The following is a 25032-nucleotide window of genomic DNA, read 5'->3' as shown; positions in this document are numbered from 1 at the left end:
TTTTAATCAGAACTGTTTGATTGGATGCCTTCACACAAGGAAAAGTTTAGGCTATTACTTGTTATTCATATACACAGAGGTAAAGAGGTTCAATTCAATAACTCAAAACAGCCATCTATAAATGATTAAAAGTTGGTATTACAGGTTTAGAGAATAGCTCTAAGATTAACATCATTCACCTCCTTCCTCCGATAGATGTCGTTATATGTCATGTTGCTATGAACTCCTGGTTTCAACGGATTGAGCTAGAGCTATATCAGATACTGTCAAGGTCCCAGACTGGTCCAAGTCTAGTTCCTCGAATTCCTCCATTATAACTGAAATATCCTGTTGGCAAATCTTCCCCATTTCTTTAAGTTTGAATAGAACGAACTCTGCAGCTCTGCATAAAATAAAGCCACTAGCACGTTGAGCTGATAAAAAGAAAGCATTAGGAAACGAGAAAGATAGCATCTACAAATCCTTACCCAACAACTCCATCATTATCAAGATCAGCAGCCTCCAAATCCAAACTTGTTGTTCTTCGACTAAGAACCCATTTCACCAGTGCTCTTTGTCTGTTCTCTGTGTTTACCTCAGCAACGTAGAGAAAAAACTTAGCCACGCATATAGTGCCTGTTAATGTCCAAAACACAGCAAAAACACGACCCCCTTTGCTTGAAAAGCTTATATCTCCATACCCCAAGGTTGTAATGGTAGAACAAACGCAGTAGAATGTATCGACTAGGTCCAATTTCTCTACTTTATATAGGAAGAAGGTACCGGTTACTACAAACACGACAAGAAGGATCGATGTTGTGTAAAACTTGTATTTCACCCTGTTATGCTCAACCTCCTTTAGAACCTCAATTTCACCATCTTTTTTGTACATATGTAAGGCTCTAAACAGCAATTTTTCTTGCTTCTCCACCAAGTAGTCAGCAGCTTTGGCCAGTATAAGTCCAATTAGAGCCATTCCTTTGAAGACAAAAGCACAGGCAAGTAGTTTTTCTAGGTTGCTGTTAGGACCAAGGTCTCCATATCCAACAGTGGTCATTGTAACAACACAGAAATAAAGAGCATCAAGAATTGCATTTGTTTTCTTCCCTTTGATTTGGTTCCTGATTGTATAAAAGCAAATTGTGCCTAAACCCATGTATACTATTACCGTCAAAGACAGTGCTACCTTCTTAAGAGTTGGATTAAATCTCCCGAAAATGGACTCGGAACGTAGAAGTGCATCATCATCTCCATTAGCATCAGTAGGAGCAAAATGTGCTAAAGGGGCACTTCGAACACGTCGAACCCTCCTTTTCTTTGGTCTATCCACATTGCTGGTTTGAGTTTTGGGAGTCGCCGATCCCGATACCAAAGGCTGGTTTGAGGCCATTAGGAAGATTCAGCAGAAACAAGTAACAACTCACTACCAGGAACTCTGCAATATTCAGAAAATTAAAGTAAACCAAGTGATCAAATTTATGTGTCATGAAGTATACGACTTGAGTCGAGGGATAAGGGGCTCTTATGATGTTCTTAAAGTTTGTTTCAATTACAAATAAATTCATCCCAATGCAGTTGATGTTCTTAAACCAAATCTAAAATTTCACTCCATAAATCCCTTTATCACTGATCACTGAAGCATCCCGAGAACAAAGATGGAAGTCCAGTTAGTAGCTAGTAGAACCAAAAGTGAAACTTGGGAGAATTATCCGCATTAATGACTCCAATGTGAAAGATTCAGGACTGGCCAAGATCTATGAGACCTTTTATAAGTTTAAAGCTCATATTTTTCATACAAAGCTGAGAACCAAAGCTGAAAATAATACAAAGTATTATTGGAAACTTACCTTAGAATTTGGTAGAAGATCCAATCCGAAGTTTCTATCAGTGGAGTGCTGATGTTTTGTCGCTACTTTTTAGCTAAAACTTAGCAGAGCTTCTGATTGGTTGAAGGAGAAAGATAGAGGTTTAAGTATGGGACGCTAACAGAACCTTGTTTTATGTGGAGGATTGCATTTTAAATGTATCCTAGTGTATTTATTATTTGTGGGAAATCGATGGGATGGGACCTGAGTATTTAAAACACACATTACTAGGTATGGGTGCTCGCAAATTCAACCAACGTTTGTCGTTTCATTATTAATATATAAAAATATTACTTATCTGTACTCCCTTAAATTGATCTCCTGTTATGAAGTTAAACTCACCACACTCCGGATTGTCTTATGTTTGCTCGAAGAATGAATATCACCCACATGTTTGTTCTTGATCTCATTTAAGTGTTCTTCTAATATTATTGTTTTACTCGAACCTCTATTACATGATTGCAGGATTTTATTGACTAGATTCCACTATAACGGGAGAGCACTTATTGTGTCGACGCTATGGCTCGAGCTAAAAGTGTATTGTTTTGTCTAATGTTAGGACCGCTAATGAATTTTATGTAATTAAAATTTATGGTAAACTATCAAAATAGTCTTTTTGTTTCCCTCAAGTTATATTTTAATCATTTATACTTGAAATGTTACGTCTTAGTCATTTACATTAACATGTTGTATCATTTTAATCACTGAGCTGTTAATTGCCATGAACAGTATAACAGTAAGCTGACTTAACACATTAAATCATCATTCCAAATAAAAATTTTAGGTTAAATTATACAATTGGTCCCCATATTTTTTCGTTTTGAGTAATTTAAATTTTTTTCTTTTTATGTACTTTTAACTTTCCTTTTTTTTTCGTTTTCTTTTGTTTCTCCCTCTATTTTCTTCCCTTCTCCATCTCTTTTAATGTAAAAGAAAAAGAATTAAATTACTCAAAATGAAAGAAATATAGGGACCAATTGTATAATTTAACCTAAAATTTTTGTTTGAAAAGATGATTTAACGTGCCACGTCAGCTTATCGTTACACCGTTAACGACAATTAACACTTAGTGACTAAAATGTTATAACATGCTAATATAAGTGGCTAAAACGTAATATTTTAAAATAAATAACTGAAATGTAATCTGAGACAAACTAAAGTGACTATTTTAATAGTTTACCGATTGTTATAGCACTTCTCTGTATGACCCGGTATATTTAAATAAATTTCTCCCCTTTCATGACAAAAAGAAATGACCCTGATTAATTAAAAGAGAGCTCAAAAGAAGGCGTAACAAAACCGACAACATTGGGTCCGACCCGAATGGAAAACAAATCTTACGACTATAAATACTCCTATTTCTTAAACTTCTCAAATCCAAAAGCAGAAAGAAAAATAAAAAATGGAGGGAATTCACTCAAGTACTCGCTCTAGAGATCTGCTAAGAAAAATCAAAGGTTTTTCGTTAACCAAACCTTCAATATAATTATCTGGTTTCCAAATTTCTTTGATTCTTTCCTTTCTTTTGGTTAATTTTCTCTGAAAATTCAAAATAACCTTTCCTTTGTTTGCAGAGTTTACGCTGTCGATCTTGGAGGATTTGAGCGAAGGACTATCTCCGTTGATTTTCATCCAAAGCTTCAGAACCTACTGCACCAATCTTGATTCAATTTGGTTTGAAATAAATTTTACGTTTTTTTCCTTCTTGAATTTATGCGTTCTTTTATTCTCTTTTTACGCGAGCTTATCTAATCTAAATATGAGATTTAATGAGAATATTTGTTAATTGTTTTGCAAATATTCTTTAATTTGAATTATCTTTTTGAGAGAGAAAAAGAAAAAAGGAAGGTTGAATACATTGCTAGTACTGTGTTGAATGCAGCAGTTGCAGGTCTAATAAGCCCAGTGGGCATGAAATTCTTACATTTCAGAAGGAAAGCCATGTCCATAGAATTGGTAGTTAAGTTAAAAAAGTTGCTTACATTTCGATTTCCAGATCTTTTTTGTCTATATTTGAATTCCAAGTGGAAGAATTTTATTTGTTGGTTTTAATCTTTTTCAGATGTGTTATTGAGGGTGTTATTGATAGTTCAACAACTTCTTCAAGAAAACAAACATGCGTCAAAGAGAGATATATATTACATGCATCCATTAATATTTTCAGGTCCAATTTCGTTACTGCATTGAAAGATCTGCTTGTTTGAATCAGAGGACAGGGACTTGTTTAGTCGTTGTTCTTACTTCTCTCTGTTATTGGTGACAATTTGCTCAATTCTATTGATTTGCAATGATCTTTGCTACTTCAGAGAACAGTGATGACAATTCTGTTTAACTTGTGCAATTTAAAGATTTAATACACTTTTCTTTTGGGTGTTTGTTCATGTATTGTGATACAGATCAGTCTGTTGTAGACAGAGCAATTAATGACATATGCATCCTTCTGCAATGCAGTCGGCACAATCTAAACGTGGTTGGTAACCTGTACTGTTAATGAGAAATGTGGGGTGGGTAGAACATATAGTAGAAGTTAGAAAAAGACATTAAAATTCTAATCTCATGTATCACATTCCAGAGTTGACTTTCTTCTGCTAGTTTTTGTACACACAAAAAAGAAGGCCCTGAAACTTTAGAGATATCTAAACTAGTGAATAGAGATCTACTTTATTTGAGACATTTGACGCATATTCTTTTGGCAGGTTTCTGTTGGAAATGGGTGAGGAAGACTGAAGAAACTATATAACATATTTCTGGCAAATTTATCTTCAAATAATGCATTTCAAGTTCTTTAGTCATTCAATTTATGTATGTTATTGATTAGTAAATGCTAGGCATTTTTGTTCCTTGGTCATTAGTTCGAGATGTTAGCATGCCAAACATGAGTTGTTTAAACCTTAGAATTTGATAAGTTAAATGAGTTGTCTTTAACTGAATGAACCGTTCCTGTACACTTGTTTGCAAAAATCTGAGGTAAACTTATGACAGCGAGATCTATTGTGCAATTTTATCAGTATTTCATTGACTAACAGAGGTAAAAACGGGTTCAAGAACTGATGGATGGTGAACTGGTTATAATGGTTAGATAAATAAATAAAAGGTGACTTACTTTCAGCTGGAAGCCTTTGTTTCATTTATTTAATTGTGGAGTCAGCTTGTATCACCATTGTCCCATTGCTCATATTTGCCTTTCTCAAAGATTAATTATTCTGATATCTATCTTTTTTATAACTGTTATAGGTTGGTAATGGGATGGTTAAGGTTCTTTGAAGCAGGAAGGAAATTTGATTGCATAAATAGCCCCAACACTGTAAGAATGGGAGAACGGTCTCTGAGTTCATGGCATCATAGATATCTAATTCATGTTTTATATGTTGGTATCTATTTCAAATGCAGGCCCATACAATTCCTGTGCTTGTTGAGGATGTTAAAGGTAACTAATAAATGTTAAGCTAAGGATAATATTTATAACTATCACATATGAGCAAGAAGATGAATGTCGTCAGATTTAAGCTTCCGTTGGTTACCACATGCAGATCTTGTAAGCGCCGCCCTGTATATACTTGTTGTAGAGAAAGAATCAGGTGAACTCTTTTTGGCAATAATCATGTTGTAGAGCAGATGAATGGCCAAAATATATGTAGATTGAACCTTCATTGTTGAATGGTTGGCATGAATGAAGTCTTCCAACGATTAGAAAATGACAAGTTTTGCAGCAAAAACCGTTGCATTGTCATCACAGTAAGCATAAACTTAGCTCACATGACCTTCATTTAAATTGCTTAATATTTGGCTAAATTTTTGTCAAAATTCTTTCTTCTTCAGGGAAGAGGCTATCCGGATGTTCCCACAAGAAGGTGAAGGAAAGATTAAAAGAAAAATAAAAAATAATGTCCCAAGTATTTAGAAGGAAACAGGGATTAAAAATTCTTTGTGTGGGCATCTTTCTGCATTTATCAATTACTGGACATGTTACTCTTTCAGGTTTTTGCGACTGCTCGTGGACAAGTTATGTCTTCCTGTCTATTGCTTGGTTGATTGTGATCCATATGGCTTTGACATCCTGGCTACTTACAGGTTTGGTTCGATGGTATGTTATTGATTTCCTAGAAAAAGTTTTTACTCAAGCAACAGACAAGTAGATTAGTTTTCATCAGATTGTTGATGGCCATTAGTCATTCATTTCAGCATTATGACATGAATCCTTTCTTATGGAATCTGTTTCTTAGCAAATGGCATATGATGCCAAATTTCTACGAGTCCCACAGATCCAATGGCTTGGAGCTTTTCCTTCAGATTCTGAGAACTACGATCTTCCTAAGCAATGTCTATTGCCTTTGACCATAGAAGGTGATACATACAGTAAAGATCAGTGGCTGCCACCGGCACCCTCATAATTCCTGTAACACCCCAATCCCATGTCGAGTAATTTTGAGGATATCATATCCTATGATATAATGTAAAAATTACAGTGACACTTTCAAGTCAAAACAGCCAATGCCTTGGGGATTGAGTGTGGGTCTCCTCAAAAGGTATCAAAACTCAACTTACGAGGTATTGTTGGTCTTGATACTGTTTGTGGGATTGGGGTGTTACCATAACCCGTTGAGTTTACTATTCTTTTTTTATTTTTATTTTTTAAATTCCAGCATCTCCTGACTGCCAGATAAGAGGAAAACTGAAGCCATGTTACAGAGATGCTACCTTCACCAAGAAGTGCCAGATTGGAGGTAGAATTTCCTAACATTTATCTTAAAGTATTTACTATTTATGGATGATTTATTGAATTATAGAATTAAGAAGTGGGGCCTCTCTTTTGCTCTTCCTGCATGTTGAAGATCGGAACTAGAGTTGATGTTGCAAAGAGGAACTAAATTCGAGATTGAAGCATTATCGGTTCACTCACTTTCTTTCTTGTCTGAGGTCTATATTCCAGGTAAGATTCAAGAAATAAAATCTATTTGTCAGGTTTGATAATTTGCAACTACATTTAACCTTAAGTGTACTAATCACAACTTTGACTATTAGAAAGTTGCAGTATATATCCTTAGAAGATTCAAACTCAATTATGCCGGTGTATTTAGACAAATTTAGTAGTTTCATTGGCATTAGAAGACTTTTCCATAAAACCAACCCTTAATTATGCATAGACTTCCAAACAAGGGATAATTAATTATAAAGCACAAAATACAAAAATATATAATATATAACATATTTCAAATTTGATCAGGCAGCAGAAACCTCTCTTGACAAATGCTATTTCACTTGGTTGAGCAACAAAATAAAAGTAGGAAAAAAGGAAATAAATAAATAATGTTGTTAATTTAATTTTGATTGTTGGTAATATTCTTGTGCACTCAAATCCAAATTCTTAAGGAGTGATCTTTTATTTTTATTTTTAAAAATAAGTTAATTTACTTATTTAACCCATTTAACATATGATATTTATTTTAATAATTTAATCATTTGATAATTTGTTAACAGAGTTGATGTTAACCAATCATACAAATATAATACTTAAAAATTTCTCAATTTCAAACTTATAATTTAAGTGCATTTGATACTTTTACGCTAGTCATAACAAAAGTGTGACATGGTACTTTTATGACATGCACTACCATGAAAGAAAAAAATGTTCTAAAAATATGAAAATAGAAAATTTTAAAAGTATATATTTAAAATGTTAAATGAATAAATCTCAATACTACAACCAAATGTATAATATTATAAATGAAATTTTAATTTGACTCAGTTTTTATAAATTGCAAACATAATTAACGATATAATATCATTTTATGATTACATATTGTATATAAAAATAATTATATTTATAAAATATGAAAAAACACTTGATGTATTTATTTTTTGAAAGTGTATAATTGAATCAAAATTAAAACTTTGTGTCTACATTTGATCCATGATCAAAGTTCATCTATCAAATTGCTCATTAAATTCAAGTTTATTATAGTTTTAATATTTAAATTAAAAAAACATTTTTAAAAGCGAAACATAAAAATTTCATTTTTTAAATCTTTTTTTTCAAAAATGAAAAATCTAGAAAATAAATTTTAAAAATATGAGGAAAAATTCAAGGAAAATGATATTATCAGAAAATTCAATTTTTTAAACATAAAAAAGTATATATTTTGTATAGATCTTAAAATTTAGGAAAAGATAAAATAAAATAAAAATAAAATGTATATATTCTAGTTTTTCTGGATTTTTATTTTTAATTTTTTTCCTTTTAGAGAAAAATATATTATTTTATTTTATATTCTTTATTGTTTTGTTTTCTTTCTTCAAAGTATAATCAAAGTATTGCATGTCAATATTTCATTGGTCGCAAAAATATATGTCATGCCCTTTTTTTCAAGTAATCATGTCATATTTTTATTATTGTGATTCCTTAGTGTAAGTGTAACTAAAAATATTGTCAATTATGCAATGATAAGTTACATGGGAGACAAGTAATTTTAGTTAAATTGATATTGGATCCATTATCTTAAACAATATAGATGCTGTAGGATGACATTGATGAGGTAAATCAAAATGTACCCAACATTTTTAAGCTACCAAACAGGGATCAGGGACAGGGAGTGCCACCAACGCCGATTTCCAGACATCCCGATTAAAAATCCCTTTATTAATGATGACAATTATGTTAATATTCTTCTTGCTTTCGAAAAGAGTTAGGCTAAACTATATATAAATGGTTATCCAATTATTAATGATTTTTTGTTTTGGTCATTTAGGATTAAAATTTTTTATTTTAATCATTAACGTTATCAAAATTTAATATTTTAATTATTTCTCCATCAAATTACTAATGGAATGTTGGCATGATCTGTATTATTGCCATAATAATAAATCTAGCCCTAATATTTATAGATTCTATTAATTTGGTCTTTATTCTAAATTCACCAAATATTATATTAAACTTTACACATTCTATCAATTTATTCTTAATTTTAAAATTAAAAAATAAAATGAAATTTATTTAAAAGTTATTTTATGATAAAATACATAAGATTTTTATTAAAATACATACAAAATTATAAAAATATTTATAAATAAATGAATAGTTATTTTTTTTCATTTTCTAACATGATATTTATTTATTAAAATAATAAATTTATAAATAAACATATTTAACCATGAAGAAGACTTAATAACTTCAACTTTTATTTTTCTACATTAACAGCCATAATGTTTAAGTTGAGTTAAAGCCTATAGCTTGAGGCTAAAAAGGGTAAGAACCAATGTCTTTAGGTTGTTGCCTAGAACAAGTTTGTTGGTTTGAGGTTGTGTTTGAGGGTGGACATGATTGGGGATATATAAGTGAGGATGAGGTATTGGAGATTCATTAGGTGGAAGGTTGTGCCGGCAGCTCCACAAACGATTCCTAGTATAGTGGCATGACAATAGAGGAGATAGAAATTGAGAAGTTCAGAGTAAAGGTTATCGGGGCCAGTGGTTGTGGGCGAAAGCCACCTAATGTTCAATAAATTTGGTGAGGAATAAGGAATAAGTCTAGACATATAATAAATAAATTGTTGTTTATAAAATAAAACTAAAAAAAAGAGAGAAAAGTTTTAATCTAGTTTAAGTCTTGTTTGTGGTTTTTTTTTAAATATCATTTTAATAAAAAAATTTAGGTTAGAAAAAAGGAAAAAAGAAAAATGGGTATTCACTTATTTATATAACTTTTTATGTATTTTGTCAAAAGATAAATAGTTAAATAAATTTTTTATTTTAAAATTTTAATTTGAATTTTAGAATCAAGATTAAATTTGACAAAATGTGTAAAGTTGAGGTTAAATTTATTTATTTTTTAGAATTAGGATTAAATTGATAAAATCTATAAATATTAGAGAGTTAAATTAATTATTATGCTAATAAAAAAATCATATTAATATTCCATTAATGATTTAATGGATGAGTAATTAAAATATTAAATTTCAAGAATGTCAATAACTATTATTAAAACAGTAAATATTAAACTTTAAGTGACCAAAACATTAGTAATTGGGTCAACATTTATAAAGTTTAGCCCAAGAAAAATAATAAGACAGCTTATACCAAACAGCTTATTCCCATTCCAGAGTCTACAGAGATATTAGGCAAAACCGACTTCCAAACACCCCTATTAAAATCTCAGCATCTGATTCACACTTTCCATCTGTAAAGCCCTAGACAATTACTAGAACTCCATCAAACAGAACTACCACCAAATCAAAACCTCAATCAAAATGTCTTCAATTGTTCTTAGATCCCGAATAGTTTCAAATGATTGCAGTTCTAAGATCATTTACCGAAGGGTTTTAAGTTCAGGAGTGGTTTCTTCCTCCTCCTCCTCTTCAAATCCTTCTAAAGAAACGATCATTCCTTCACAATCCATTCTCTCCGATAACCCGGCACCTCCTACTCCTCCTCCACCAGCGCCAGAAGCTTCCACGCAGGTTTCAGGAAGGAAATCCTGGACCTTTCTCAAGTACGGACTTCTCGCAACTGTAACTGGTGCTATTGGCTATGCCGGTTATCTCTCTTACAGTAAGTCTTATTTAAAAATCTTATTTAAAATGTGGGTTTTTATATGTTTAAAAATGTTTAATTTTTTAATAAATTTGATTTGCAGAGTGTTCATATGAGGAAGTAGAGCAGAAGGCAAAGTCATTGCGGGCTGCAGCGAGGTATACTCCTAGTGAAGATGCAGCTGCTGTTGAAGTAAGTTTTAGTTCGTTTGGATTTTTTTAAAAGGAATTTCTCTTTTTACTTTAGTTGTTTGATTGAGTGTTGTTCAATTTGTTTAAGACGTATGGTTGATTTGGGTATAATTTGATTCTCATTCCTATGAGATTAATGTGTTATGATGTGGTTGGATGGCAGTAATGCTCGCTGCATTGCTGTTCCAGTTGTTGGTAAATTTTTCTATAATTTCTTTTACAGTCTATAGGAAAGTGATTTAGCTGCTCACATCAGTTTAGAATCACATAAAGCCTGTCCATCATAGAGCTTCCGAAGTGATTCCTGTATGATTAATGGCTGTAACGTTATGATGATTGCATCAATATCAGTTATGCAATCATGTATGTTAATGCCCTTATGCATTTGAATGCACACGTGTGAACTGTGATGCCTTAGCTAAGAATTAATAATGTGATACAGTCATTATTAAGTTGGTCCTATGAAAGAATCAGATATTTAAGTAGTTATGTTTTGTTTTCCATTTTATTTTTCAGAAATATAGAGGCATGCTCTACTCTGCTGCAATGACAGGTGATGACCTTACTTCGTTTCTTTATCTCTTATTTCTCCTTTTTTTTTTTTTTTTTTTATTCATAGCTACAATCTCCACTCTTTATTCCATACATTGACCATTTGCATCACAGTGAGCTAAGTTTGCATTTGGATAAGCGTTTCTAGTTTAGTGTCTTTTAGAGAAATTGGGCAACTTCATTACAAAAGGATTTGTTAAGTCAGCAAAAAAAAAGGGGCGGGGGGAGGAACCATTGCTTTCTGTCAACTTATTTAAGAGTGACTTGTTTACATGTTCTGCTTCCACCCCCATTTTCTCATGGCTTCTTCTCTTGTAACATTCCAGTTCCAGCTAAAGCACTTGAATCTTACCTGGATCTCAGGAAGATGGTGGAAGAACATGTGATGGTGAGTGCCATTCTTATTGCTTTAGTTTCAGGTTTTTCAGTATTGCCTGCCTATCTTTTGTTTTTTCTTCTTTATATTAGCATTAAGTTCTTTTTTTTTTTTTTTTCTATTTTTCCACTTTATCTCGTATTGCAGGAGTTTACTGAACCAACCTCAGATAAGCTTCTTCCTGATTTGCATCCCCAAGAACAACATGTTTTCACACTTGTCCTAGATCTGAATGAGACATTACTTTATACAGATTGGAAGGTATGAGTTTTCACATAAACTATTTTCCGCTTTCCTTTATAAATTTTGAACTATTTATCTGGTATTTTTTATTATTGAAGCTCATGTTAAATTGTTTGTAATTCTTTTTCTTTCTTCTTTCCCTTTTTGGTTGGCAAAGCGAGAGAGAGGTTGGCGTACCTTCAAAAGACCTGGAGTTGATGCTTTTTTGGAACATATGGCAAAGTTTTACGAAATTGTTGTCTATTCTGACCAGATGAATATGGTAATTTGATATTTTGTCATTGTGACAACCATTCAATATATACAAGTATTTGACAACTGATGTTGCCTTAATTTATTTATTTGTTTGTTTTGACTTGGGCAGTATGTCGATCCTGTTTGCGAGAGGCTGGATCCTAACCATTATATACGATATAGGTTATCAAGGGGTGCTACTAAATATCAGGATGGCAAGCACTATAGAGTATGTTAAAGTTAATCACTTTCCTTTGAAGCACTTCTATTTTGGTTTTCCCTTCTGTTTTTCTGCTAGAATAAGTGCATTATTCTTGTTAATGTATGAGACAGTTGTAACAAATAGTTCCGCTGGCAGGATCTTTCAAAGCTTAACAGGGATCCAGCCAAGATATTGTATGTGAGTGCTCATGCGTTTGAATCCAGCCTTCAACCAGAAAATTGTGTCCCTATTAAGCCGTATAAACTTGAGACAGATGATACAGCACTTTTGGATCTTATTCCGTTTCTTGAATGTGAGTCTTATGTTGTTTTTTCCCTTTCCTTGTTGCCTTGGTTCGACATGTGCCCATCTAATATAATTGTTAGGGTCTATGTTCTTTTGTTGATTGTAGTACCATCTGTTTTGGCTGTCTACAGATGTGGCGCGCAATAGTCCAGCTGATATCAGACAAGTCTTGCAATCTTATGAAAGAAAAGATGTTGCGAAAGAGTTTCTTGAGCGTTCTAAAGAGTATCAGAGGTGAAGTGTTTTCTTCCCTTTGTGCGTTGTCATGTCAAATCTGACCCAAATACGCCATTTGTACAGCTGATTATAACATCAATAGTTGCTAATCTGATTCATATTAAAATATTGTTAAAAAACATTTTGATTTGGAGTAATGAATGATGGGACAGGCGAATGCAAGGACAAAGGCAGCAAGGTCGTTTCTGGTGGAGATGAGTAGAGGATCATGTATAGTCGATGATTGTGGATTTCAGAAATCATAGGATGGAGTTATGTATAGTTGATGGTTCTGGATTTTCAGAAATCATTCTGCAGGATGAATCTGAAGAATGTGAAAGACAATCCAGTTTCCACCCCTCCAATTTTGCCAGTAAAGAAGCCATTTTCTGATGAAGATCATAAATTAAATTGATGAACTGCATCATTTAAATGTCTGACCAAATGACTTTTTTTTCTTTATTTTTGCCGAGATGTAGGCAAGCTTACACTCCACAGCTGATTTTAAGGGTATTCTTTCTTGCAATATTCTGTTACTCTATCTCAAAGGATTTGCTTGGTAGGGTAGAAAAAATTGAAAAGATGAAAAAAACAAAAAACAAAAAACAAAATAATTATATAAATTCATTTGTATGCTTGTTAGGAAAAAATGGAAAGGATAAGGTAATTTTTTTGGTTTAATGATAAATTTGGCCATTAGTGTTTGCATGTTTTGTCAAAATGGTCTTAATTGTATTTTTGAGTCCTTTTTGGCCATCAACTTTTGATTTTTTTTTTCAAATTGCATATTTTAACAGATTTAGAGCACGTTTGGTTCGCTGTATTGGATTAGAGGTGTATTGGATTAGAGGTGTAATGAATTAGAGGTATAATGGAATAGATGTGTAATAGCAAATTAACTGTTTGGTTGAATGTAATGGAATAGAGGCGTAATAGTAATCTTGTGTTTGGTTGAATGGAATAGAGGTGTAATAGCATAATGGAAAAAACTAAAATGACTAGAATATCCTTAGCATAAATTTATTTTAGTAAATGATTATTGTTATTGTTATTTAAATTTTAATAAGATTATTAATATCAATAATAAATAATTTAATCATATTTAAACATAATTATTATTAAATATATTATAATTAAAATATATAATTTAATAAAATTCTTAATAATCAATATTCTTATATGAATTTACTCAAATCATAATATATGATACTATAATATATAAATTAACATAATTATTATTAAGTATATTATAATTAAAAGATATAATTTAATAAAATTCTTAATAATCAATATTCTTATATGAATTTACTCAAGTCATAATATATGATACTATAAAATATAAATTAACATAATTATTATTAAATATATTATAATTAAAATATATAATTTAATAAAATTCTTAATAATTAATATTCTTATATGAATTTACTCAAATCATAATATATGATTGTTATTGCTTGTGATATTCTTATATAAGAATAATTAATATTCTTATATATTATTGATGTCTGAATATAATGCTCTCATACAAAATTTTCCAATTCATAATTGTTCTACAATTTGAAAAATGAAACTTTTTAGATGCTTAATTCAGGGCGATGTTAGAAAAGCAAATATCAATTCCCATCATCATGTCAAACCTTTAGGTTGAACAAAAGAGTAAAAAGGGCACTGCAGCTTTAAGTTTTGAATTAACAATACAACTCTGATTCGCTTTAGCAGTCATTCCTCCCTAAAAACACAGATATGAATGATCAGTCTTAAAAAGAACAACAGCTCAATTTTACTAGACAGAGATTTGCATTCATCAAAATCCATACAGGTCCGGCAACAAAATACCCCTCCCCTACTACTGTCTCATAAAAGGAAAGAGAATAAAAACACCACCTTAGAGTTCCAGAGTAATAATATCACTGTATAGTTGACAGATTTCATAACGTTTTCATCTAAATTACATGTCCAAGGACCAGGACATAAACAAATGCCTGGACCATTCTTTACACTGAATAACACGATCGCCCAAATAAGTAGCATTTGATTTCAGTAACTAATGAACACGTACAACAGGTACTTCGAGTGCAAAGTTCATGAAGTTCTTCATAAGTCCACATCTGCCATTATCACACTTTGTCAGTAGTCAGTTGTCGGTATTGCCATTTCGAATTGCACGACGAAGCTCAGCTAAGAAATCCATCTGTGAGCCAGATGAAGGCCCGGTATTGTTTGCTGGGGACATCATCTGAGGAAAAGCAAGTCAAATGCATAAGGAATGGGGACCGTGAGAAGAAGAAGAGGTGAAGGATGAAAGAATACCTGATGGGGAAGTCTGAAATTCCTCCAGGCTGAATCACTAATTCCAGAGTACAGAACTGGTCTTTTTGAAACAAGGAAAAACCACAGTAAAAGGAAACAACCATTATGGAAGAAAATATCCATCAATAAACAAGAATGGAAACAAGGTCAGACATAAGGAGAAACAGGAGAAACAAAAAATAGAAATAAAAAACGACATGACAAAGGATGCCCAATATGACACTCCCAAGAGCCCCTAAACAACAGGCAGCAAACACAGAACTGCTTGCAACCACAAATCTAAAAGAAAGAGCAACATTCAGCACATTAGTAGCTTTCTTTAACATCATATTAGCAGCAACACAGAGTGGTTCAGAAGCTGGTGGAATTATTTTAAGAAGATTCATAACCCATGCTTGGGATGAGGAACCTTGGAATATATTAACAACAGAGTTCTTAGAAAACCAATGATTTATCCACTAGCATAATTCAGGCTGGTTTGTGCTAGTCATGAATTAACTTGGTCCAAACTAATCCTAAATATCTCATATGGATTGGATATCTTCGATGATGCTGACAACCTTGTAATTCACTCCTTCCAATCCCTTCAACTTAACTTATGCATACATCAGTTATCAAAGTACGGCATCAATCTTCGTGGGAATGGTTGTCTCATCCCCCAGCAAGGAAATTATCTCATAGTTAGCAGTTAGAGGCCACTATTTTACTTAGCCAGATCAACCAACTTCGACCACCTAGTCAAAATGAAACTGATAATAGCTACTACATCCTCCACTTTTTCCAGATCCTAACACCATCATTAAAAAAACACTATTGTTTTTCCTTGAACCAATAAACAACAATAACAAAAAAAACATCAAAATAAAAATAGCTATCATTCACCAAGATTAACAAGTTATTCCACAAACTAAAAGAACAAAGATAAGCATATTATGCGAGCAAAAAAAAAAAAAAGAAGCAAAATATGCTATAGCCTATAGGTACATTTCGACATAAAATTTGCTGCCGTACTAAAATCCATATCAAATTAAATAACCTACAATTTAAACAATGACTTTGCTCTAATACTGGGAAATCACATCAATGCATATCAAGATACACACTAAATATACAAGAAGAAAGACATCTGATATTGAAATACCATCAATCTGCAAAGATGATCTCTTTACAATAAAGTCTCTATAGCTATTCATACAAGAATATGTATAACAACTTCGACTAACAGCTACTATTAACTCCTTAGCAGACTATAATGGATAGCAAATAGTTACAATTGAACCAATTGTATAACAGCTTCGACTAACAACTACTCTTGACTAACAGCTACTGACTATCCTTAACAATGCAGCAATGCTAAAACAGTGCGATCAATCTCAGGCATCCAATAAGAACCTTCAAATTTTGTCATACAAAGAAATACTAAGAACAACCCTCTACTTGGAAAAGCTAAATAATAATTAATCCAAAACAAAAAGAAAACTAAAACTAACAGATGCTCCCTTTTCAAAGAAAAAAAGAATAAACAATAGAAAATTGTATTCTATCTTAGTTAAGGTTATTCATTCAACCATCTGGGCTAAACCCAATTAGAAAAAGCAGAGAAACAACATTTACAAACTTTCCAGTTCCTTTTCTTTGGTTTTCAATGCAACCAAACAGATATTTAACACGAGAAAGAAAAAATAATAAGAATTACCTGGGGAGATAAGAATTGAAACTGGTTGTCTTCTGGTTCAATTTTAGGGTATTTTATCAGCCCCTCCATTGATTCTTTTCATTTGGTTTCAACAAAATAAAAAAAAAATAAGGAACTACAACAAGAAATAAATATAATGATAACATATATTCGATATTCATAACTCATCACGGATTCGACCGAAAAAATAACTAAACGAGCAGCAAAATTCAACGAAAATGATAAAGAAATAAACTGCTGATAGAAAGGTATTTGACTTACAGTTTTTGTGCGAAGCTGAGATTAATATTTTGGATTCGATCAAACAACAAAAATTTGGAGCTATAATGATACAAAAAGAAAAGAAAAGGTTGAGAAGGAGCAAATCGGTTGTAAAGAAAAAGAAAATAAAAGGTGAAGCCTGGGAAGGTAAAAGAGGGAGGGTAAACTAAAGGATCGCCTAAACGGAGCAAAAGGGAGGTATTAGAAATCGGTTGATTTCACCAATTAGGTTAGTAATGGTTTAGCCCCGTAATAGCAATATATTGAACCAAATAATGGATTAGAGGCGTAATAAGTGGGGCCCACCGATGCCAATATACCTAATCAAACATGCTCTTAATGAATAAGTTTAAGGTTTTAATTTTTTGTATGTTTGTTTATTAATGTTTATTTTCTTTAAATTAATACTTTTTTTAAATTTAATGTATTATTTATTTTATTATTTTTCACATGCAATTATTTTATTGGGTTATCTAACTAGTGAATGACATCTAATTAAAAATATTTCACATGAAATTTTATATCATTCCGTTAACTTTCTAATGATACTTTTATTAAAATTGTTAAAAAAGTAGATTGAAAAAAATATTGCTGGTAAAAAAGATTCAAAAATATAATTAGAGTCATTTTAACAAAATATGTAAACATTAATGATTAGATTTATCATTAAATTAATTTCTTTATAGAGTTACAAAAATAAAAGAAAAATAAAAAAATGAGAAAGCCTTGTAAAATACATATTTAATTTAGTTTTTTAATTTATCATTCTACTTGTACTTTTCTACGCACCCTAAGCTGAGGGATTGACATATTGATGCAAATGGCCGTCCTATGGTTGGTTCACACATCACTCTTAGCCAACGACTTCGAAGTATGAACGGTGAAGTCTACGCGGTCGGACCCAACTTCACGGCAAAGCAAATTGGAAAGGTGGATCCTACTTGACTTTGATTGACTTGTGTGTTTTTAATCACAGCGGGTCATGTTGCTTTCCTTCCACAGCCAACGGCACGCCATCATTTCTTTTAACCTTTTACCATTACGCCGATAATTCCTAATTATAAAAATCAAATATTCCATTGCAGATCCTTTCCTTTTACTTATTTTGCTTCTTAATTCAAATATCTACTTCCCATGACATGAGTTACGATCATCAATGATGGATAATCCTACATTACTGACAAATCCACTGTGAAAATATATCTAGAAAAGAGTATTGTGTTGTTTTATTGCTATTATTGATTATTACCATTAGTCATTAATAGGTAAATTTTGTTTTATCATTTCACTTAGTGAAATTGAATTATTCAAAGGTTTTCATTTAAATTAATAAGCTATTAAAATAAATGTTATATGGTTTTTTTTGTTCGCACTTCCTACAATTAAAATTTTTTTTCATTTTATAGTTTAATTTTTTTCCATGAAATAGCTTTGAATATAATGAATTTGCTAATCAAAATTCAAATAGTTTTTTCTCCAATCTTCAATATTGACCGTCAAATCGATATGGATCTAATATTTGTTCTTCTACTTGTTGATAAATACAGATCTACTATAACAATAGTTGAATCATCGTTTGGAATTCGCTGGCAGAACTTAAAAAAAAAATAATAGTCCAACAACGTAAATAAAATTTTTAAATAGTTTAATGACTTAAATGAAAAATTTTAAATAATTTAATGATCAAATTATAATTATTTTTAATTAAATGACCAAAACTCAGACTAGTTGAGTTTACCCTCGTTACGTCAACTACGTCCTCGTACTTCCCGTTGTATTTTGCAGTACAACAATGAGAAAACCCTCCCTTTTATCCATCTCTTTTTAGTTTCTATATAACCGTAAAAAACTGAATTCAAGCACAGTCTCTCAATGAAGCTCTCACGTTTTCTCTTTTTCTTCTTTCTCTGCCTCTCTCTTTTCATCTCTGTCACCTGCCACGGGGGCAGTCATGCTGACGGTGATGATGATGATGATGACAAGGCAGGTGAAAGGAATGAACCTCATGACCTGCGATCCAAATCCTTGATTCTGGTCAAGGTATGGTGCTTGATTCTAGTGTTTGTAGGGACGTTCGTAGGTGGTGTGTCACCCTATTTTCTAAAGTGGAACCAGGGTTTTTTGGTGCTGGGAACACAGTTCGCCGGTGGGGTTTTTCTTGGGACAGCCATGATGCATTTCTTGAGTGATGCGAATGAAACTTTTGGAGACTTGACGACTAAAGAATACCCTTTCGCCTTTATGTTGGCATGTGCTGGATATTTGTTGACTATGCTAGCTGATTGTGTGATTTCTTATGTGTACGGGAAAGGGAAGAATTCATGTAACAATGGTGATTTGGAGCTTCAAGGTAAGCAAACGTTTTCATATTATTCTCTTTCATGAATTTTAAATTTTTGCGTTGCCGTAATTGTGTGTTTGTTTAAGAATTGGAGAAATTATGGGAAATTGAGAAGAGATCCAGCTTGGTTTGGAATTCCAGTTCATGGGATAGAAGACGATGAATCCAAAGTGAATTCAGGACCCACGTAATAAAGAAATCTATATTAAGTATAAATAATATCTGGTAAGTGAGACAAGAAAATTTCACATGTCTTGTCTTGTTTGATTAACTTGTCAGATAAAAAAAGGCATCGGAAAAGATGAGCAACCATTTTGGTTGCTTTCAAAGTCTGGGATTTCTGTTTGGGTAATACTTTAGGACTAAAGCAATAGAATTTGCTTGTAAACTATGCAACTTTTGGCAGTTATAAGTAGTTGTGGGAAGTTCTTTAAAATATTTAATGTTCTACTAGTTTTTTCAGCCAAAAGTTACGAGCACTAATGGATTAAAATCACTATTTATATCTATTGAAATTGATATTACTGCAACATATTACTCTATTCATAGTAGACTTTTTCGTCGATATAATTTGCTGTATTGTCAACCCTTTTGCATATCGACATATGCAATGGGGAAAATATAACCTTCAAAGAAATGGAAGCAACCCTACCTCCAATAATAGAAACAGGTTACCTTAGACAGCCGACTTGGAACGTTGTAATTTTACTAATTGTTTCATTTCTATTGTTTGACTAAAATCGAAAGTAGATACCAACAGACCTAAAGTGGGGACAATTCATTTTCTTACCTCATAATTTACTCTCTGAAATGAATTACAGGGGCTGAGCGGAGCAAAACGAATCCTCATGGTCAAGGCGATCCACCAGTAAGCTAAATAGCCTGAACAACTGTTCCACCTTTTAGAACTGATTTATGTTTATATTTTAGAGCATTTTGTGCGTTTTCTAGGTTGGTAATGGCACTGATACGACATGTGCGCAGTCTTTATCTCTCACATCTGCAAGTTCTTTCGGGGATAGCGTTCTGTTGATCGTTGCATTGTGCTTCCATTCGGTCTTTGAGGGCATAGCAATTGGAGTTGCAGAAACTGAAGCTGATGCTTGGAAAGCCTTGTGGACAATCTCCTTGCACAAGATATTTGCGGCGATCGCAATGGGGATAGCACTGCTCCGAATGATCCCGGATCGTCCATTGTTGTCGTGCATCGCCTATGCATTTGCATTTGCCATTTCAAGTCCTGTTGGGGTAGCCATTGGGATCATAATAGATGCCACAACTCAGGGTGCTGTAGCAGACTGGATCTTTGCCATATCAATGGGGTTAGCCTGTGGAGTGTTCATCTACGTATCGATAAACCATCTGCTGGCTAAAGGCTACGCACCCCAGAAGACGGTTTCAGTCGACAGACCCCATCACAAGTTCTTGTCTGTCTTGTTAGGTGTTGGGGTGATCGCTGTAGTAATGATCTGGGACACTTGAAAGTATATTCAACTTTTTGGCCTGATTTCTCAAAGTTTATCTGACCAATAAATATTGATGGACTAAATCTCATGCATGATCCATGTACTAAGAGGAATTATACAATGCTGTTAGAAGGGTAGGAGAAAACATCTGGTTCATCAAATACATTGAAAAGTTAATTGGTAAAAATCCCAAGAAAAAAAAAAGATTTCCCAAGAAGTGGAAAATTCATATCAGCAGCTTGAGAAGCATTTCTGTTTCAGAAAAACTACAATGATAGAGTGTTCTTATTGGTAAAATTTCATTAAACTAAGCTGCTAACTACAAATTTGAAATTTTAAGTAGTCGAGTACTGTAAAATGCTCTAGAGGTCCACATGAAAAACTTTCTCAAGGCAAACTGATACTATGATGGGCCCGGCCAAGTCTCCGGCAGCACAGCCTGTAGAAAAAAAAATTACAGAGCTTAAATGATGCCACTGTATGGCGGTTAAACTCACACACCGATTCGGTATGTCAATAACAGGTAATTATTGGCTATATTATATAGTACAGTGTAAATTGATGCATATAGGTTAGTAACTTACCAATCCACTGACCAACTGACGGGCGGAAAAGAGTAGCACAAATCCCAGCTCCTATGGAAGCAAAAATCAATGATGCTCCACACCTGATGGTAATACCAGAAATCTTCTTTCCAAGAAGTTTAGCTCGCACTGTTACATTGGCCTCATCACTCTCATCAGAGTTCGTTATGCGAGAAAAGCATCGGTAGATTTCAATACCTGTTTGGACAATCCATGCAGCCGTGACTCCAAGAAGGTGACCTGAATAAACATTGGGAAAAAGACAAGGATGTAACAAAGCTAAAGCAACTATTTACTAACGGAGTATACATATTGATAATAGTTTCGACCTCTGAAAGTTGTTCTGCTAACTCTGAAGAGATACACTGTTGCAGGCATTCCCCTTTGGGATTTTCTGACAGCTGATTTTGGGACATCTGCATATGTTGACCAAACTCATCGATAGCTTACAATAATAATACTAAATGCGTTGTTCCCTTTTGACATTCACAGGCAACTTAAAGTACAACCACTTATCCATCACCGTGACTGTGAAAACATAAAGTACCTTTAAGGAGTTTCCACGCCATGCGTTGTGAAACATAGATAACAGCAAGTCTTTCAAGAATCCGTCTTGTAGTTACAACAGTGGTCTGAGAAGGCATAAAACATAGTAAAGTTAAAGCTGTTCCTTAAATAGCAAAGGACTGTCTCAATAGCAGAGCGAAGCGCAACAAATATGGACATATCAACAGATTGGAGCTAAGATTTAATGAACACAAATCATGTGCAGATATGAATCTAATTATCATCTAAATTAGTTAACTTCATAAACTGTTATCTATATTAACTGCTTACAGAGATGAATTATACAAATATTAGAATTTTTGCTTGACTCTCACTGAAAAGGCATATCAGAATTTCATAATCTAAACAATAGAGACAGGCAGAAGAACATATGGAGATACTGGCAAATGGCAGAACTCACCTCACGAATTATTTGCTTCACTGATTTTTTTAAGGGAACAACTAAATCAACACGGCGCTCCTCTGTAGAGTCTTGCGGGAAGTCTTCCTCATCCTCTTCTATGTTTAGTGAAGGCTCCAATAGAGGCAAATAGAACAACAGAAATGACCTCAAGGTTGTCAAAGCAAATGGCCTCAATTCAAAAGCAGAAAACAGAGGCTTCAGCTCAATCTTATACTCCTTCACACTGTATTTGAGAGCATCATTCTTAAAGAAATCTTCAGATGATCTTTGGGTATTTGAAATGTAATGTTCAGGCAGTACAGCACCAGCATCACAATGTGAAACCTTGGGATAACTGCATCACAATCACTATGGATTAAATATTATAAATTTCCTCATTCTACTGTCAAACCATTTACCCAAATCATCATCCTAAGCTAGTAATAGATAGTTATTTATTATTAAGCCATAATGTAAACATGAAGAAACCCTGGTCAACTCCATGAGCAAAACGAAAGGAAAATGTTTCTACAATAATTAACTAAACAATCAGTACTTAGCCCTCAAAACCAAACCCAATTGCCTAATGTAGTGATAGAAGGCAAAATTTGAAACTATTGAAACCACTCTAACATAAACCCGATCCTGGACAAATCAAAATCAAATCAAACACAAGCAATATACATTATCCAATCCAATCCAATCAGCACTGTTCACTGAGCAATTCCAAAATCAAGTTAAGCCATTGCATCCACAATCCACATACACAAATAACATGAACACTGATTTACAGTAAATATAGCTGCCGAAATACCATCAAAAGCCATAAACTTAGGTAAATTACCATTAACAACGAAGTAAACATAAACCTTGATATAAACATACCCAAAAAGAAACCTGGAGGCAAAAGGGGTTCCAGCAGCGACGGTAGCGGCGGCCGATGCGGCGGCAGCGGAGGCAGAGAATAACCCAGAAGAGTGGAAGCTTTGTGGAGAACAAAAGCTTGGTTTTTTCTGGTATAGATCTAGTAATATTGCTATTCCCGCCATCGTTAATCTTCAATATGCAGCTCGAAACAACAAATGAAACAGACCCACTTTGGCTTATATCATCATCATAGCAATGATCAGTTCAAATTGTTTTTCTGTTTTCTTCGGGAAAGTTGAGCCTTTGAGGGGGTTGGCTTTTAACTTATTATTATTATTTTTTGGATCACACTTTTTTTTTTTATTAAAGCAAAGGTAGAGACTGGTTAAATTCTGTTTTACTCCCTGTGTTTCGCTTATATTTTAATTTAATATGATTTATACATTTATTTTTAATATCATTAATTAATATAAATAGTTAAAATCTTAATTTAACTAATCAATTATATCTTATCTTGATGGTAGTATTGAGGTTTAGGAAACTTCGAAATCTTAATTTCTAATTATAAACGAATTATTTAGATTTAAGTTATTGACAATAAGTGAAGTCAACAAATTTTTAGGGGTTGGAATTAAATTATATATATTTTTACGATAAACAAAAATGAAATTTCACTATTTTTATAGTCTATATTTTTATAAATTTTAAAGGATTAAATTATTTTTTCTCATCTTTTAAGTGAAAATCTCATATCAGGTGGTCGCTCGCCAATCCTTTTAAAAATATATTTTATATATTTCATGTTGACAAAATTGAAAAAACTTCATGACCGAAATCTAATTTTTGTGTGTATTAAAATGTGTGTTTTTTAAGGAGAAGAGAAATTTAGAATTTTACTCGAAATATGAAAAATTAAAATGTAAGGATTAAATCTTAAATTGAAGTATAGTAAAGAAAGCTTAATGGAAATTTGACCCAAGTGGGAGAGGGAGAGATTTGATTTTTCTATTTTTATTTTTCGTGAGGGGTATTGATTGGTTCAGAAGAATCAAGGAAGCAAGGCTCAAATGTTACATGGGCTTAGCCCTTACATTGGATGCCAAGTGGCAATGCCATTGATTCAATATATCTATTTAAAAATAGAAAAAATTAAAATCAGTAATAAAATATGTATTTAGAGTTATAGAGTGTTAAAAAATTAAATATATAAATAAATTAAATTTTTATCTCGTGTGAAACTCAAATTTATTGTAGATATTTATTAAAATATATTAATTTAAAATAATTTTTAATCTTTATAACTGTGGGCAAATAAAATGATTAAAAATAAATTCATATAAATACGAATAGATTGTAAAGAGATATATATATATTATTAATTTTAAAATAAACATTTAAGTATGTATTTATTTCAAAATTTAATGTAATTGCATGTAAATAAATACAAATAGATACGAAATATGTACATAAAGAAATAAAGAAATAATTAAATGCCATAGTTAAATAGGAATCAGGTAGCAATTAAAACGGAATGGAACGCCACATGCCATATACTGAAGCTGTCCACATCAAATAGCTTTTAATATATTATATTAATTTCTTATCCTGTGTCATTTAGTTCCATATTAATTAAAATAAAATTTAAATTTAAATTTAAAATAACAATAAAATTTAATTTTTAGATTATTTTTGTCAACTATATTATTCTTAATAATATTTTCTATTGAAGTTTGTTATGCTTTTTAAGTTTATATGTAGAGTTATAATGTTTCTAATTTATAAAATATTTTTACATCACATTACTTACTAATAATATAATTTAATATTTTGTGTAATTATTGAATCTATAAATTTATAAAATATTA

The 25032-nt window shown here is 32.3% G+C and overlaps 5 protein-coding genes and 1 long non-coding RNA gene across 12 annotated transcripts; 3 read left to right on the top strand and 3 right to left on the bottom strand.

Annotated features, from left to right (window-relative positions):
• Position 1: 1 nt before the first annotated feature.
• LOC105781757 (two-pore potassium channel 1) lies at positions 2 to 1973 on the bottom strand. The gene is made up of 3 exons (XM_012606270.2): positions 1827 to 1973; positions 468 to 1414; positions 2 to 382 (listed from the first exon to the last, which is right to left on the bottom strand). Exons 2-3 carry the CDS (start codon positions 1367 to 1369, stop codon positions 217 to 219), a joined length of 1068 nt encoding a protein of 355 aa, XP_012461724.1. The 5' UTR covers positions 1370 to 1414; positions 1827 to 1973; the 3' UTR covers positions 2 to 216.
• Positions 1974 to 3169: 1196 nt separating this feature from the next.
• LOC105781673 (meiotic recombination protein SPO11-1) lies at positions 3170 to 6952 on the top strand. 6 transcript variants are annotated; one of them, XM_012606207.2, is made up of 15 exons: positions 3170 to 3301; positions 3419 to 3518; positions 3727 to 3803; positions 3907 to 4008; positions 4241 to 4314; positions 4541 to 4557; positions 5079 to 5148; positions 5235 to 5271; positions 5375 to 5422; positions 5521 to 5579; positions 5664 to 5695; positions 5823 to 5928; positions 6068 to 6188; positions 6505 to 6568; positions 6677 to 6952. In XM_012606207.2, the coding sequence occupies exons 1-15, from the start codon at positions 3247 to 3249 to the stop codon at positions 6810 to 6812; spliced, it is 1098 nt and encodes a 365-aa protein (XP_012461661.1). In that variant the 5' UTR covers positions 3170 to 3246; the 3' UTR covers positions 6813 to 6952. The 6 variants fall into 6 exon arrangements, 5 of the variants coding, with proteins under 5 accessions (XP_012461661.1, XP_012461655.2, XP_012461653.2 ...); XR_001129599.2 differs by having other exon boundaries at positions 3240 to 3301; positions 6068 to 6370; positions 6488 to 6568; positions 6677 to 6727; XM_012606201.2 differs by having other exon boundaries at positions 3240 to 3301; positions 3730 to 3800.
• A 2914-nt stretch (positions 6953 to 9866) lies between these two features.
• On the top strand, positions 9867 to 13216 carry LOC105781716 (mitochondrial import inner membrane translocase subunit TIM50). Its single transcript, XM_012606230.2, has 10 exons — positions 9867 to 10388; positions 10474 to 10562; positions 11078 to 11114; positions 11440 to 11501; positions 11637 to 11750; positions 11890 to 11994; positions 12097 to 12195; positions 12325 to 12481; positions 12606 to 12708; positions 12864 to 13216. Exons 1-10 carry the CDS (start codon positions 10088 to 10090, stop codon positions 12907 to 12909), a joined length of 1113 nt encoding a protein of 370 aa, XP_012461684.1. The 5' UTR covers positions 9867 to 10087; the 3' UTR covers positions 12910 to 13216.
• A 1255-nt stretch (positions 13217 to 14471) lies between these two features.
• On the bottom strand, positions 14472 to 17203 carry LOC105766592 (uncharacterized). The gene is made up of 4 exons (XR_008196306.1): positions 16961 to 17203; positions 16700 to 16773; positions 15004 to 15059; positions 14472 to 14929 (listed from the first exon to the last, which is right to left on the bottom strand). It is a non-coding gene; the product is annotated as an uncharacterized LOC105766592 (long non-coding RNA).
• Positions 17204 to 18736: 1533 nt separating this feature from the next.
• LOC105781650 (zinc transporter 11) lies at positions 18737 to 20850 on the top strand. Of its 2 annotated transcripts, none has more exons than XM_012606175.2 (3): positions 18737 to 19310; positions 20123 to 20169; positions 20286 to 20850. In XM_012606175.2, exons 1-3 carry the CDS (start codon positions 18833 to 18835, stop codon positions 20781 to 20783), a joined length of 1023 nt encoding a protein of 340 aa, XP_012461629.1. In that variant the 5' UTR covers positions 18737 to 18832; the 3' UTR covers positions 20784 to 20850. The 2 variants fall into 2 exon arrangements, with proteins under 2 accessions (XP_012461629.1, XP_012461626.1); XM_012606172.2 differs by having other exon boundaries at positions 18743 to 19310; positions 20253 to 20850.
• Positions 20851 to 20871: 21 nt separating this feature from the next.
• Positions 20872 to 23497, bottom strand: LOC105781660 (uncharacterized). Its single transcript, XM_012606182.2, has 6 exons — positions 23186 to 23497; positions 22319 to 22655; positions 21899 to 21983; positions 21681 to 21767; positions 21352 to 21591; positions 20872 to 21206 (listed from the first exon to the last, which is right to left on the bottom strand). The coding sequence occupies exons 1-6, from the start codon at positions 23347 to 23349 to the stop codon at positions 21130 to 21132; spliced, it is 990 nt and encodes a 329-aa protein (XP_012461636.1). The 5' UTR covers positions 23350 to 23497; the 3' UTR covers positions 20872 to 21129.
• Positions 23498 to 25032: the final 1535 nt, after the last annotated feature.

Source organism: Gossypium raimondii, chromosome 1 (assembly GCF_025698545.1).
Source record: "Gossypium raimondii isolate GPD5lz chromosome 1, ASM2569854v1, whole genome shotgun sequence".
In the NCBI taxonomy this organism is placed as follows: Eukaryota; Viridiplantae; Streptophyta; class Magnoliopsida; order Malvales; family Malvaceae; genus Gossypium; species Gossypium raimondii.
Note: the sequence above shows the minus strand (reverse complement) of the source record. Positions and strands in the feature narration are given on the sequence as shown.

What these genes read in the sequence shown, in the direction of transcription:
- LOC105781660 (XM_012606182.2), bottom strand. Translation starts at nt 23,349, where the DNA reads ATGGCGGGAATAGCAATATTACTAGATCTATACCAGAAAAAACCAAGC. An exon ending in TGAAGCAAATAATTCGTGAG is followed by an intron (nt 21,984 to 22,318) that starts GTGAGTTCTGCC and finishes ATGCCTTCTCAG; the next exon opens with ACCACTGTTGTAACTACAAG. An exon ending in GGCGTGGAAACTCCTTAAAG is followed by an intron (nt 21,768 to 21,898) that starts GTACTTTATGTT and finishes CAACATATGCAG; the next exon opens with ATGTCCCAAAATCAGCTGTC.
- LOC105781757 (XM_012606270.2), bottom strand. Translation starts at nt 1,369, where the DNA reads ATGGCCTCAAACCAGCCTTTGGTATCGGGATCGGCGACTCCCAAAACT. An exon ending in GATAATGATGGAGTTGTTGG is followed by an intron (nt 383 to 467) that starts GTAAGGATTTGT and finishes TATTTTATGCAG; the next exon opens with AGCTGCAGAGTTCGTTCTAT.
- LOC105781716 (XM_012606230.2), top strand. Translation starts at nt 10,088, where the DNA reads ATGTCTTCAATTGTTCTTAGATCCCGAATAGTTTCAAATGATTGCAGT. An exon ending in TGCCGGTTATCTCTCTTACA is followed by an intron (nt 10,389 to 10,473) that starts GTAAGTCTTATT and finishes TTTGATTTGCAG; the next exon opens with AGTGTTCATATGAGGAAGTA. An exon ending in CTACTCTGCTGCAATGACAG is followed by an intron (nt 11,115 to 11,439) that starts GTGATGACCTTA and finishes GTAACATTCCAG; the next exon opens with TTCCAGCTAAAGCACTTGAA.
- LOC105781673 (XM_012606207.2), top strand. Translation starts at nt 3,247, where the DNA reads ATGGAGGGAATTCACTCAAGTACTCGCTCTAGAGATCTGCTAAGAAAA. An exon ending in GCATCCATTAATATTTTCAG is followed by an intron (nt 4,009 to 4,240) that starts GTCCAATTTCGT and finishes ATTGTGATACAG; the next exon opens with ATCAGTCTGTTGTAGACAGA. An exon ending in CAAGAAGTGCCAGATTGGAG is followed by an intron (nt 6,569 to 6,676) that starts GTAGAATTTCCT and finishes TGCATGTTGAAG; the next exon opens with ATCGGAACTAGAGTTGATGT.
- LOC105781650 (XM_012606172.2), top strand. Translation starts at nt 18,833, where the DNA reads ATGAAGCTCTCACGTTTTCTCTTTTTCTTCTTTCTCTGCCTCTCTCTT. An exon ending in TGGTGATTTGGAGCTTCAAG is followed by an intron (nt 19,311 to 20,122) that starts GTAAGCAAACGT and finishes AATGAATTACAG; the next exon opens with GGGCTGAGCGGAGCAAAACG. An exon ending in ATGGTCAAGGCGATCCACCA is followed by an intron (nt 20,170 to 20,252) that starts GTAAGCTAAATA and finishes TGCGTTTTCTAG; the next exon opens with GTTGGTAATGGCACTGATAC.